The sequence below is a fragment of the Nothoprocta perdicaria genome, unplaced genomic scaffold (genome assembly GCF_003342845.1).
Source record: "Nothoprocta perdicaria isolate Ctin4 unplaced genomic scaffold, notPer1 scaffold_166, whole genome shotgun sequence".
Taxonomy (NCBI): Eukaryota; Metazoa; Chordata; class Aves; order Tinamiformes; family Tinamidae; genus Nothoprocta; species Nothoprocta perdicaria.
The window spans coordinates 1,317,169-1,331,504 of NW_020454827.1; the positions used below are offsets into that span (position 1 = coordinate 1,317,169).

Genomic DNA, 14,336 nt, shown 5'->3' on the forward strand with positions numbered 1-14,336 from the left:
TGTGCGACCTCCCAGCGCTTCTGCAGTTCCTCACTATGCTCCAGACACTGCTCCTAACAAACTCAGCCTGCAGCCTGCACCGAGGAAAACTGGGAGGTGCTTTACAGGCACCTCTGGGCCACAAGGTCCCTTTCATCCCCTTTTTCCTTAGGAAGGCCACGCTGCTGCCTCTCTGCAGCCTCTGCTGCTCTCCTGGCTCCTTTCTCTGCTCTGCGGTGGCAGGTGCTTACAGACCACGCTGCAAAGCTCACAGTGGCTACCAGGCCTGGGCTGGCTACCACRCAGTGCCCCAGGCTCCCCGGGCCACTGCTGGGCAGCAAAGGACAGGACCTCAGCTCATCCCAGCGGCTCGCGGACTTCCGTCAATCCCCCAGCTCGCCCCGTTGCACTGGCACACAATGTGGAAGGCACCCGTGAAGCCCACACCCGTTCCCACTAAGGCTGTCTCTCTAAGGGGGCAGGCAGGCGGGCAGTGTACGCTGCTTTGGCCCCAGGGTTCCAGGGCAGGGTGAAACTGGTGTTTTCAGCTGTCACTCCTGCATTGCCAGCTGTGGTTCTGGGAGAAGGAAGGGCAGCACAAGCTCTGCTACAGCAAGCCTGACGCAGGCAGCAAGGGCAGAGGAGCAGCTGAAGCGCTGGTGCAGCAGCACTCGCATCAGGAATGTTTCCCCAAGCGACTCTCCTGCGTGCGCGAGCAAGAGTAGGGCGGCGTGGGCCGAGGCACCGAGCAGGGGCAGGCGGGCACAGCTCCCCACTGCGCTGCTCCGCGCCTCCCAGGCCCCAGGCGCCCCGGCGGAGCAGCTCACAGCCCCCTCCCCGTGAGAACCACAGCAAAAAAGCTCTCACTATGCTGCCCGGGCACCGACACTGCTGCCACATGGGGAGCAGGAAGCAAATCCTGACACCTCACCTTTTAGTAAGAAGATGCTGTTTCAGCTCTAGTCTGGTTACTCCAAACACTGCCAGGGTTATGTTGCCAGCACTCCTGGGGGTGCACCACGCTCCTGGACAAGTCTGGCTTACCGTGGGCTCCATGTGGTCATGCTTGCCCTGCTCTAATGCCTAACCCATGTGGGCTAACGTTGCCTTAGGTAACACAGCGGCATCACCAGCCTGCAAGTGGATACCCCAAAGACAACGTGCCCCGTACCCGGCACTCTTGAGATCCCTAAATCCTTTTCCTTTGCTCTGGTGTGTCTGTGGGCAAACGCTGACTCTAACCGCAACTTTTCTGCTTTCATAATAGAGTGAAGCAGAGCAAGAAGCCCACAAAGAAAAGAATAAAAATAAAAAAGAGAATCAGTCATGAGAGCAGCTGTAACTTTGTAAGCTGATGACTTACATATGGAGATCCAGGAAGGTCTGAGAAGCAGCACAGAGAAACCAGCCCGCACTAACGTTACAGTGGCTTCTCACTCACCCAAGCTGCAGCTCTGCGTCCTCAGCGCCCGGTGCTTGCGAGGAGCCCAGGACGGTGCTCCCGCGCCGCTCGCCGAGGGCCTCGCCGCCGCTCTCCTGCGGGACGGAGCCCCTGCGCTGCACGGCCAGGCCGGGCAGGCTGCTGTGCCGCGGCCACGCTTGGTCCTGTGCTTCGTCCCGCGCTTCGTCCCGCGCTTGGTCCTGCGCTTCGTCCCACGCTTCGTCCCACGCTTGGTCCTGCACTTGGTCCTGCGCCACGGGGCTGCCCGGCGCCGGCCCGTCCTCTCCGCCGCGCTGCCCCGGCGCGCGCTCCTCCTGCCCCTGCGCCCTCCGCGTGCCCGGCGCCACGGCCAGATGTTCAGCCCCTCGGCGCGCGCCGTCACTGGGCGTCTCGCCGTCCTGCTGCTGTCTCTGGGCAGGCTCGGCGCTGCGCAAGGGGCCGCCTCTCGGGCTGGCAGGCTCCGAGGGCTCGCTGAGCTGCTCGCTTCCATTGTTACCGGCTAACACAGCGACCTCGGAGCCCGAGGAATGCAACTCATTATGGTCTGCAGAAGTTAATGGAAAGTGAATGTTCTCAGTCATATTCTGCTTCTTCTCACAGCGCTCAGGGGTTTCTTTCCCCTTGGTTAATTCAGGCTTGGTATTATCTGCAACAGGAAAGAAACAGAGAGACACGAGCATCTGCAAGGGTTGTCAGAAAGGCATTTGTTGATAGCAGCTCAAAAAGGCAACAGCTTAAAGCAGAAAAAGGCCACCATGCCTCAGGCCAGCACAACTTGGTACTGGGAGCAGCAAGTAATTGGCAGAGTGGGTAGGAAAACGCGCCCCTCGCTCCATCCCCACCACAGAAGCAGGGAAAGAGGCGGGTGACCTGCCGTCAAAAACTGCACCTCCCTGCACAGGGACCTGTTTGCCGGAGTGGGGAAAAGGAACAAGATATTTTTTAACACTTCTAAGTGCCTATGATGTGCCAACCTGTTTGAATCTTCCTGCTGTAACAGCTTCCTCCCTGCCAGGGTAACATTTTTTCTTAACACAAAAATACTCCCGAAGCGTGTCATTAGTTGATGGTTAAGACTCTGGAAAATGTGTCCTTTCTGAATATCCCATGAGAGGCTCTCTTGGTAGGACAAYGGAAGGACACTGTATTGCACCAGACACACGAGACATACAGCTTTTTGATGAAAAGAGACACCTTGCTTTTGAGCATGGTCATTGATGCAAATGCTGACAACCTTGCAAGCACCATCCTCAGTCATGGGCTGTGGCCCTGTAGTGCCATGCAAGCTTTTCTCCACTGTAATCCCTGCGACTAAAATCAGGCAACCAYAGCACCATCAGAAATGACCTGTGGAAGCACTGGGGCATGGTAACAGATGACTGTCTTAAAAGACAGTGGATGTCTTTGAGCAGCGAGCATGGCTAGTCAGTTAGGGCAAACCTGGATTTTGTTCCTACCTCATGTCTCAAGCAGACCCATTTAAATGTCTCTGTAAATTGGGGACATGTCACCTCCGAGGGGCTGTGGAGGTGCCCAAGTGTTTGCAAGCGGGCGCTCTGGCTTGCTGAGCCCCAGCTCTCATTAGCAGTAAAATCATTCCCTGCTCATTCAGCACTGGTTCTTGGTAACACAAGGTGCTGGGCATCAGTTGCTGCCACCCTCACACCTCCTTGCCCTGTGGAGACAGGAACATGCCAGCGGTCTATCCCACTGCCTCCAGTTTTTCGGCAGCTGGGCAAGGGGCAAGGGAGAGGTGGGATTTGAACCCATCTACCTCTCTGTGACCTGGTTATGGACAGATCCATGCAGATTCAGGCTGAGATGCTGGCTGATCAGGACTTATCCAGGTGGGAAGCCCAGTTCCAGAGCTGACTTTACCCCACAACCACAGAACAAGCAAAGCCCAACCTGAGCCCAGGATCTGTCCCCCTCGCTGTGTCCTGTGCCCYACAGCTGGGAGATGCACTGGGCTTGCAAGGTCCGAGCTCTGCACAGGACAGTCCTGCAGGAAAACACTCAAGGTTGTACATGGCACAGACAAGAGCCGGGGCAGACCCCTCTTTGAGACAACACAGGCAGTTTTACCTSTTCTCCACGTGTATCAGCAAGCATCCCCCACAGCACAGTCAATGCAGCATCGCTGCGAGCAGCCTGGCTCCTCCCAGAGACGCACAACCAACCTGCCTGCAGCAAGGGACCAGAGAAAGCGAGAAACGGTCAGAGAACAGAACCCCACCGAGCTTCCGTCACCCTGGTGCTCATTCATCTCAAGCTCTTTTCCAGAACCATCCTGTGGCTGCTGCTTGGAAGATAGTACTGATGGTCTGTTCCTCTGTTATTCTCAAAGGAAAGGCCTACATACATCCGATCCACTGCATCCAGGACAGAAAACCAGACCCAAGCACTTGGCTTTCCTGTGCACCAAGCGCAGACTCAAGCCAATGCAATATCATCAAGGAATTTTCCTGCAAAATTAACAAGACTTTCCTGAACATGACCACACTGCAATCTTGGCTTATGCTAAAAACCTAATATGGCCAAATTTAATCACTTTCCCATGGCAGGGGCGTAATTCAGACTTGCAACACAGTGCCAAAGTCCCAGTCTTTGGAGAAACTTCTCCAGCACACCGTGATTGGCCATGGCTTAATGTAAGCTGAATAACGTAGGCTTGCTTTTCTGTGTGTATTTTTTTTCCAAATCTAATTTTTTTAAATCAGCCAAATTGTTTAGCTTGACATTCCCCTCCGCCCAGCAACTCATCCCAAAACTTCAGTAGGAACCAGACACCATCCAAGCTAAGTTCTGGTCAAACAGTTAACGCTTAACACAGCAATCTGCAACCAAAAACCAGGAAGCTAAACGCAGCTGGGAGATGGGGCTGCGCAATGAGAAATGTTAGCAAACTTTAATAACTGTGAACATTCCCCCTCCCTCCTAAATGTAATCTGCTTATTAATATTAGTATCAATAAAACACTATTGTTATGATGGAGCATAACGTACCACATTAYGCTTAAAATGTTTTAGTGTCTGTGGAGTCTAACTGGAACATTCACGGCTTGGAAGAGGCACTGAGGAGTCGGTTTGCTGCTGCTAATCCCTTAGGCATGTTTTTCCTTGGCCTGGATTTCCGCCTGAGAAGAGATCCCAAGGCAGCCCAGGGAGAATGCATGAACGGACTGTCACCGAGCCAGTAAGACCAGGAGCCCTCAGCCTCCGTTGCACTGGTTTTAGCAGAGCCAGAAGCAGGGGTCTCTTGCAGCCACCGACTCCCTTTGAGATGTGTCCATTTCCATTGCACATACAAAGATGGAAGGTGTCATGGGCAGCTGAAGCCTACTGGCACCCATGAGCACATCGACCCACGGCAAATTACCCAGCAAGTCACTAACCGCTAGATCTGTGCTTGCAGCAATGGCCATTTGAAACACGCTCAGGTTAGGGGTGACCGAGGCCTCCCAGACGAACGGCTGCAGGGTCCCAGCCCCTGGCTCAGCTCCCGGCTGCCCACGGCAACATGGGCAGAAGGTCGGGCAATCAGCTTCCCACAGCCAGGCCTGGACGTCCCGCGAGAGCTTCACAGCATCTCTCCTGCTCTATGACCCAGTGAGCTGCTTACATGTTGCAAGACTCACCTGTCTAATCTGAGCCTCCCCTGGCTGGGTTGGGTGCACGGACAAAGGGAAGAGGGATAGTCCTGAGGTGCCACAACGTGGATGTGGAGAAGGAGCAAGGAGAGCAGAGAGGCTGGAYGGGGTGTAAATCCAGGTGGAAGTACCTATTGCTATCAGTATGACTGCCCACGTCTGTCTCTGGTCTAGCTGAAGGTCACCACTACCGTGCTTGCTACCTCTGACCCAAACTAGTCATATCTTCAACCAGGCCATTGGATGAGCACACACCACAGCATCTTGTGGGGCTGGAACTCCAACAGCTCCTTTCCATCACCCCAAARCCAGACAGGAAGAAGGGCTGGTCCACGGTTTCTATTGCAAACTGATGTTCCCCATGTCCGTGCTTGTTTCTTCTTGGTTCTGCTCTGCAAACCACATTGGCTGAAGGCTGCAGATRAGGGCTAGAGAGTGATCTGAGTTTCCAACAATGGATTTTCACATCACTGCCATACCTGTCCTTCCTGCAGACTCAGGCAACCCTTAACTGTTTCTTTCCTAGGCCCTGACATCAGTACATGGGTATTCCATGTGTACCAGTACATGAGCATCCCACAGACATGTCCATGGTTTCCAGCCTCCAGTAAACAGTGTAGTTTAGCACGCAAAGGGGCTGCCAATGGAAGCCAGTGACCTTGTGTACACCCTCGGCAGGGCTGCTCATGCCGAAGGCTACTGCAGCTCTGCAGAGACACACTCGCTCAGCTGCAGTTCCTTGACTGGTGTCTGAGTCCTTCTGCAGAGAAAAGCATCTCAGAGCAAAGGCTGCCTCATGATTCTGCATTACATTTTACTATCATAACCTCTTTAATATTTATTTATTGTATTAAAGATGTTAACGACAACATTACTTACTTCAATAAACGGCGTGTTAATGTGGAGGCACCCTTCTCAGTAAATTTATCTGTACTTTGTATGGGCCCAGCAATGAGTAAGACTCAAACTCTACCAGACAGAGGGAATAAGGATGCACCCATCTATCCTGCAGGCACAGACAAGCTCTGCAGAGTTCCCATAAGCCAGGGCTACATGGATTTGCACAGCGAAAGAGGCTCCTACCACTGTAGGATTGTGGTTCAAAACACATCAAAGCCAAGGGCAGCAGAGGAACCTATTTTTAACCCGGAGCTTATTCCTGCCTCCTCTGCASTGCTAGGATCTGGTGCTTCCACTGCAAGACAGGAGAGGCAAAACGGACCGGGCTTCCACCCGCTGCAGCCCGTCGTGCTACGCTCCCCGGCAGGKGCGATCCAAGTAAGCCGCCTGCAGCCACATGAACCACACGTCGAGTTTACCTGAGTCCTGACAGCATCAGCCCACGGGTGCCACACRCCTGCAAGCACGAGGGACGCTGCCGGGTGTCTGTACAGCACGTGCGCAGCGGGGACAAAGGCAGACCTGGGGAGGGCCACCTACCAGAGCACCCACGGGAGCGCAGGCCACTCACGCAGCGCCCACCCCGTGCGAGCCGCTGGGGCGCCAACGGGGCGCTGCGCAGGGCGAGGAGGAGGCCACGGCCCGCCCCGGGTTTTGAGGCGTTCCCTCATGGTCATTCGAGGTCGCTCTGGCCTACTTAAAGGCCACGGTTGGATCTGCAGTTGCGGCGGTGAAGCCGGGCTGGCATCCACGGCAGGAAAGTCCCGGCCTCGAAAAGGCTGGGCAGAAATGAAGCAAAGTTTGTCCAGATTGTGTGAGGGGTTGGAAACCACACAGCAGCTCTTTCAGGGACTGGCTCTGGAAGGCTCCCAGCTTTTATTGAAGCTGAATGGCTGGTGGGAAATGGTTTATTTTTAATTTTCTTCCCTGTGTTGGGAACTGGAAAGGCTCCCATTTTGGCTTTGTGTAACTGCTTGGCTGCTGCAATACAAAAAAGCTTGGAAAAATTCCTGCTGCTTGTTTGAGCACCAACGTTTCCTCACCCTGAGTTGGGCTCTTTGGAGCGCTGCAGTCTTGCTTTGCCTTGGTGCTCAGGGTCCTCTCCCCTTGGGCTTGTCATAGACAAGGGCAGCAGTTCTCTCCATGTCGGGGCTGTCCTCACCCTGCCATTGCAAACAGATCCAAAGAGAGAGCAGGAGGTATGGCACCAACACAAGGAGAAGGGCAGGTTCATGGGCAGCTCCTGCAGTGCAAGGAGTGGAGGAGAAGGGGGGCAGATCTGTAAGTCTTGTCTGACAAGTTGAGGGTCAAGACCAGAAAGAGAAGGGCATGATCGGGAGGGGAAAGGGGAGCAAACAGTCCGCTTGCCCAGGCTGAGACTCGCTGCTCTGGGCCACGCTGCGGTAGAGAACCCCAGGCAAGGAAGGTGATACGGCTTTGCACCTGCTTGGAGAGCTGCCTCTAAGCTTGGAAGATGCAAGGCAGAACAGACAGACCMTTCTGGGTCATTCAGCAGAATTCATGAGGGAGGCCTCACCCCAAATAACACCCTAATCTGCTGGACCAAAGTGGTAAGTGGGTCAGGAAAGAGCRGTGAAAGACTCTGCCAAAGTCCTGGGACTAACAGACACATGTTAGTTCCTGTGAGTGTGCTTGAGAGCAGGCTCAGGGGAATGGKGGCAGCTTGGCTATAACATCTTCTGTGGCATTTGGAGGTGAAGGCTCTCATGAAGGCAGAGAACACCTCTGAGCTACCAGTCAGGYCACCAGCACGTGTCCTTCTGGACCCATGCTGACAGCTGGAGGCACATAGAGCTCCATGACCCACTTCAGTCTGTCAACATCTTTCTAAAACTGGGAGCTCCAAAACCAGACACACTCTCCAGTTGGGTTCTCACAAGGGCTGAACAGAGGAGAATGTCTTTCCCCAACTTAGTTCCTGTACTTCTGATAATACAGCCCTGTACATGGCTGGCCTTTGCTGTCACCAAACCACAGAGCTAATTCAGGTCCAAGGACCTCCTAGGTCATGTTCTGCTGAACAGCCTCCTAGGCAGGCAGTCCCCGGCCCATACCAATGCCTGGGATTATTCCAGCCCAGGCACAAGACTCAGCATGTCTCTCTGCTCAATTTCATGAGGTTCCCTTTCAATGATCCCTCTAGCAGTCCTTTTTACTCCTTCCTGGTCACCTGCTGCTGGCCACTGAGATGCAGGATACTCAGCTGGGTGGATCTTGTGGCTCCAGAGTTGGTGGGCTGCTAGACAGAGTTGGAGAGACGGGAGCTGGGGTCATGATGCAGAGGGAAACTGAGAAGCAAAAACACCTACATGATCCCGGGAAACGTCTGGTACCTCCTGAGAGCTCCTTACTTCCAGGTGACAGATATCTTCAGGACTTTTGTCCCTTAGACCTAGAACAGACATTTCTTCCTGACCACAGCTCAGGGAACTGTATTACAGCTTGGGTGGACTAACTCTGTGCTTCTGAACAAATTTCTCCTAGCAGAGTGCAGAGAGCCTCCTCATAGCTTGGGAAGCCCCAACAGATGCCTGCCTATGTCATATCCAACTCCGGGCAATCCTCCCTTGAAAACACACTCTACATACTGGTGCTGCAAGCAGAGGGAACAGCTCCTTCGACCTGCAGAAACCCCAAAGCACAGGACAAGAGTCACTCAGTGCAATGTAAGTAGAGCAGAAACAGATCTGGTTGCGAGCATCTCAGGATCTCTGTCCTTTGAACTCACCCAATCTCAGACAGCACACACACAGATAGCTATGCAGGATCCTATTCCTTGGGCTCCACGTTATTTTTCATCCTCAAGGCAGGAGTCCTCCTCACAACTCATTTGCTGAACACCAAAAAATGCCTGTACTTGCAGAGCTTTTGGTGCCATAAGAATGCTCTCCTTGCCACTGTAAAGTGGCTGCGGGTTTCCACAGATGGTGGCTTCTGAAAAACACCTTTCATGTCCTCTTCTTYGTGTGAGTGAAAACCAATTTAGGCATCAGCTTCCATGGCAGGAAGAATTCATCAGCATAATTCAAAAAGATGCAACAGGCAGACGGTTCTTGCTTGGCCCCTTTCTTTAATACAAATCATGTTGTGTAGACACACAGATGCCACCTACATCACACACAGCTACACAMACAGCTGCAGCTGKGCCTTGTCCTTCTTTGACTTTGCAGACAGCCTGCMACTATTCTGTCCTGTTTATCTTAGTGATGGAAACACTAAGTAACTGAATTTTTGTTTTCTAAACATCTGGGTTAGGTTTGTAGCAGCTGAAAAACTTCCTTGCTCATTCCTACTGGAGTAGTCATTCCTTGAGCTCTGTGGGCTAAGGCTCCTACTGTAACAGCCTCTGCTATGAGCAATCACATGCTCTGAGTCTCCATTTCCGTGGATCAGGAAGGAAACACTGTAAGGCCATAAGATCCACATGCTGAGGATGTGATGCATAACGTGGCTGGTGGAATGAGAACAGGCGTGATGTGATGACCTGACTCACTGCCGAGTGTGAGAACGCAGGTGTTGCTCGGTCCGTGATGCAGGACGTGTGCACGGGCACATCAACGTTTCCTTGGGAAGCCCAACCCATGGAGAGACAGAGAGACCACGACTGTGGCTCTGACTGCCCTTTGTTTTAGAAACAAATCTCTTCTCTGTTACCTTTGCTTTGACCTCTACCCTTTCAACGTTACTGACAATAAAAACCTTCTGCAATTTTCATACCCTCKTTCTTCTCCCCTTGGCAGGAGGTTTGTTTTCATAGGATTCTGTAGACCTCAATAATACCACGTCTCAGCCTCCCCTTTTCAAATTACAAACCCGGACATTTTAGTTGCTTCTGATAAGGCAGCTTCTGCATTCCTTGAGCATTTTGATTGCCCTTCTCTAGATTTCCACTAGCTCTATTACCTCCTCGTGGACATGTATATATTCAATTCAAGATGTGGGAATGCAAAGGATTCATATATTGACACATTAATGCATTCTGTCCTGTCCTCAACAGGATCTGTCCTGCCATCCTTTGAAGACACCCAGTTCTGGCTAATCTGCAACATCTCTCAGGAGCACAGCTGGACTGGGGTCTGTAAACACTAATTATTTCAAAGGTGTCATCCAAAAGCAGGATAGAGCAGAAAGTGAACAGAGATGGGGGAAACSGGGACTCACTCATTCCCTACCCTTGCTCTTTGAGCCTGGAACKCAAGAAACCCACCTTCACCTCCCTGCTTCACAGGGGAGGAATGCATTAACATGCATTCARATCCAAACAGCTCCCCAAAACTTTATCTGGGAGAAACAATGCCAGTTTTCCACTTACAGAAAACAATAAAACTAGGTTTTAAAATTATTAACGGCTTCCCTCTTTGCACTCTTTTGCAGTAACTCAAACGGGAAAAATAAAACAATTTGCCCGTTATTTTTCATCTATTCCTTTCTCCGCACGGACACCTTGGCTGCCCAGTATTTTATGCACTGAGCCTTCCTGCAGCCTGCGCATGGGCTAGGCAGACTTGATAGTCTGCTTCATAGGGGAACCAAAACACAGTCGCGAGCCTACGGGAGGCTGGAATTCACCATCTCTAGACGTCTGGGTGAGGGGGCAGGAGTTGTTTAAATCCCCACCAGAAAAAAAGTGAGCCAAAGCACAGGCCCTGCATTCAAACACATCAGGGCTGCCTCCTGGAGAGGGGCGAYGGGCAGCCTGGGGGGCTGCTGCGGYGTTTCAAGGACRGTGCAGCCTGTGGAGGCACCAAGCAAACCTCAGCGCYGCTCACAGACCCCTCCAGTGCATGAGGATTCCTGCCATCTACTCCGTGGGGTGGGAGCAGGGGGAAAGGGGCAGGGACAAGGGCTTCCCGTGCCCGGCATGGCAGCCCTGGCGCCCGCACGTCGAGGCAGGGCGCGGGGMACCCAGCCCTCCACGCTGCGCAGGGCTCCGGCAGCGCCAAGCGCTGAGCGCGGCTGGCCTGCCGGAGCAGCAAGTCCCAGGGCTTCACACCGTGTGTGCAAGCAGAAAAGAAGCGCTATTAATCAGCCTGCATCATTCCAGAGAGCAGCCTGCAAGTTTYGCTTCCAGCTTTCCCCACCTTGGACTCCAAAGGGTTGGATTTCTTCTCTCAGCTCAGAACTGCCTCCATCCCTGGCTCGGCCTATGTATTCTTTGGTGCTCACATTCTCCTCTTGAGAGCTTTATAGCTCAGGGGGCTGTAAACTGGGAATAAGGGGGTGGGCAGTGCTTGTCTGCAGGTTTCATCATAAAAGCAGGCTGTTTATGGGCCTTCTCACTCAGTTCCAAGCACCACTGTAATTGAGGTGATTTTATAATTGAATACATTAAAACTAGGTTTCCCCAAAGCCAGGGTTACTATCTATAAAAGTCCACAAGAGTTGGAACTGCTTTTCATAACCTATAAATGGAAACAGCCTTCCTAATCACCTTTTTTTTGTCCTTTTGCTTTTTTACACCCTCCCCACATTCACTCAATATCCAAAGCAACAAAGCAGGGCTGGAGGCTGACTCAGACCCCAGAAAAGGAAGTTCTTGCCATGCCATCCACACTAACCCCACGCAGTGGGCTCGGGGCTGCAGGACATGAGCAATACTGCAAGGGGCAGCAGGCAGGCCCACGGGCAGGAGAAACACACAGCACCGCGCAGGCTTTTGGAAGGGGCCAAACCTCCCTTCAGGCTCGAGCACACCCGTGAGCCTCCATTTCTTGACAGAGGACTCACCGCATATCAGATCTTCACAGAGCTGCTGCTTACCGAGAAACTGGTGATCGCAGGTGTTGAAGAAAACATGGATTCCACCCCAAAGGACAACTTATCCAGCAGCACTGGAAGTCCAAATGCACAGAAATACGCAGAGGTGAGGGGCCCTTTGGGAGCTGGGTGTGATATGGGGACCACTGCAGAAGATGTAACTTCAGGGATGTAACTACATACCTCTACAAGTATCTAAAAACGTCTGCTTTGCCATCCTGGACTATATTCAGTGAAAATGGAGTGATCTTCACTATCTTCATCTTCTTCTTGTAAGGAAGAAAAATAGGTTCCCTCGGCAGAAAGGAACTGCCTGTTTTGCCCAGAGAAGCACAGGCACAGCCTCCAAAATGCTGCCCCGCTGCCTCAGGAGCACTCTCCTCATGCCAGCATTGCCCAGTGCTCTCCGGGCCGCAGACACACACAGCTTTGCTCCCCACGTCCTCGGAGCTTCCATGCAGACAGCTCGTCCAAGAGTCTCAGATGCTACTGAGCGCTACCAGGTTGACCTGGATGAATAAGCACCTCTGGCTGACTTGCACTTCCAGGCGGCCTCCAAAGCAACAGCATCTGTACCAAGGCATCCACGACTAGGCAGCATGTACTGACATATGGGTGCTGAGAAGGCATTTGCTGTTGGCTCTTCCAGTCTCTGGTTCCCACTGACAATCTCGTTGGCAGACCTAAGAGCCCCAGCACTTAGCTATGAGCTTCGTCTCTGCAACGGGAAAGATTTCAGACCTAGGCATTAAATTTAGAAGACACTGATGGAGAAGGCCAGGAGAGTGTACTCCAACTGATGTCAGTAAGCTAAACCTAAAAGTGAATAAACAAGTCTCCATTTTGGACCTAAGGTGAGATGCAAAATCCTTTCTGTGAGGAAACAGCTTGGTAATGCTCACATCAGTAAGGGTTTTCTCTCTTCTTCCCTGTGAAGGAAAGGAAGAAGAGATGCCCTCACTCCTCCTGCCTCTACCAACTAAGATGAATTCATCTGACTAAAGGACACAGGCTAAGTCAGGATGAGATAACAACCAATGGGACTTCAGGAAACGTGCCACTTCCACTGAACTCAGCAGCACTACTTGGGCTTAAAGCTGTTTGTCCAAAGGACTTGCAAGGAGCAGTCTGAGAAAGTAAGAYCTAACATGAAGAGGCTTCTGTGCATTATCGGGACTTTTGGGGAGGCAAAATGGAGAGAATCTGCCACAGCAGGGAAACAAATAGGGCAGTGACGTGGGAAAGGTCAAAGGGTAAATTATTATTACCTTTCACGTGGCAACCAGGCACTTCTAGCAGAATTTGCCTGAATAAACTTAAAGCACTTTGGGTGGGATTCATCTCACCCCCAAGTGCAGACATCTCCAGCTGAGCTCAGCCCCCAGGCCCTGGTTGGAGACAGCAGAAAGAATGTATCTGACCTATATTAGATGTCTACACTAGGATGAGAAAATCACACTGCAGTGTTCATTGGCTAGATCTCCACAGCCTGGAACAAGAAGCCCAGCTGCTGATGYTTATATTGCAGACACCTACTTTTAGAAAATGAGGCTCCTGCCCAGCAGAGCTGACCGCATTTAGCCTGCAAACACTTGCTCTGTAGACAGCATTCTTTAGACATGTTTGTGCATTTACAGCAAAGCTACTAAGGGATCTGCTTTCTTGGAACCTGCAAGTCTTCTTTTTCTTCCAACACTCAGTTCTGTTTCTTCAGTTCAAAGCAGATCCAGCTTGCCTTGCTGTGTGTTCATTCATAGAAAGCAGGTGCTTCAAAAAGAAGCAGTGAGATTTTCTGAGTAAGTTTCTCCTTTTTGGAACGGTTGCTGTGGTGAGGATCCTGGGAGCGACAGCCTCCAAACCCAGGAACAGAACTTCACAACACAACTAAAATTGGTTTGCCAAAGCACAGATGTCTCGAGCAGAAATGTTGAAGTTGATTTGCTTTGAAAAATGAACATATTGCCCACAAATTATTACTGCAGTGGCTCTGATGGATCCATTTTGTAACTCCTGTGCAAGCAAAGATTTGATCTGCACTTAATAGAAGTGCTGGATAGCCATGCCAATGGGAGTGTGATTTTTCTGATGAAAAAGTATAGCTCCAACAGGCATGCTCCTACACTGAGGTGAAGTTGCTTTATATAGACAGGGCTATTTTTTCTCCACAAGGGAGTTGAAACAAGAGCATAAAGCACCATTAGATTGACGTAATTGCACCAGGACGGTGCACTGATTAAACTACACCTGCTCCAGCATCCAGAGGCTCTTCCAGAGCTCCCTATGTGCACGATATCCTCCTTTAGCTCTAATGACATGGGTAAACAAAAGTTGTGTACCAGACTGCAGTGGGGCAATTTGCCTCTTAAGAGGGCTATTTTTGTAGTTGTCAGGGCTTTTCTGCTGCTCCTTAGCTATCCTTCATTTTAGGCTTCAAAACAACAATTTTGGTGAGGCCGCACCTGGAGTACTGTGTTCAGTTCTGGGCACCCCAGTGTAGGAGGGACATGGAGCTTCTGGAGAGGGTCCAGAGAAGGGCAACCAGGATGATTAAGGGAATGGAACATCTCTCGTATGAAGAGAGGCTGAGTG

General features: G+C 51.7%; 1 protein-coding gene and 1 long non-coding RNA gene across 2 annotated transcripts in view; both read right to left on the reverse strand.

The window, feature by feature from the left end:
* Window positions 1–2,001, reverse strand: part of PSD2 (pleckstrin and Sec7 domain containing 2) — a 55,119-nt gene extending 53,118 nt beyond the window's left edge. The window contains exon 1 of the mRNA XM_026035751.1: window positions 1,421–2,001. Coding sequence (XP_025891536.1) covers window positions 1,421–2,001 — 581 coding nt within the window. The remainder of the gene's footprint in view (window positions 1–1,420) is intronic.
* Window positions 2,001–14,336, reverse strand: part of LOC112944329 — a 22,310-nt gene continuing 9,974 nt past the window's right edge. Inside the window, exon 3 of the long non-coding RNA XR_003248754.1 lies at window positions 2,001–2,066. This is a non-coding gene — a long non-coding RNA (uncharacterized LOC112944329). The remainder of the gene's footprint in view (window positions 2,067–14,336) is intronic.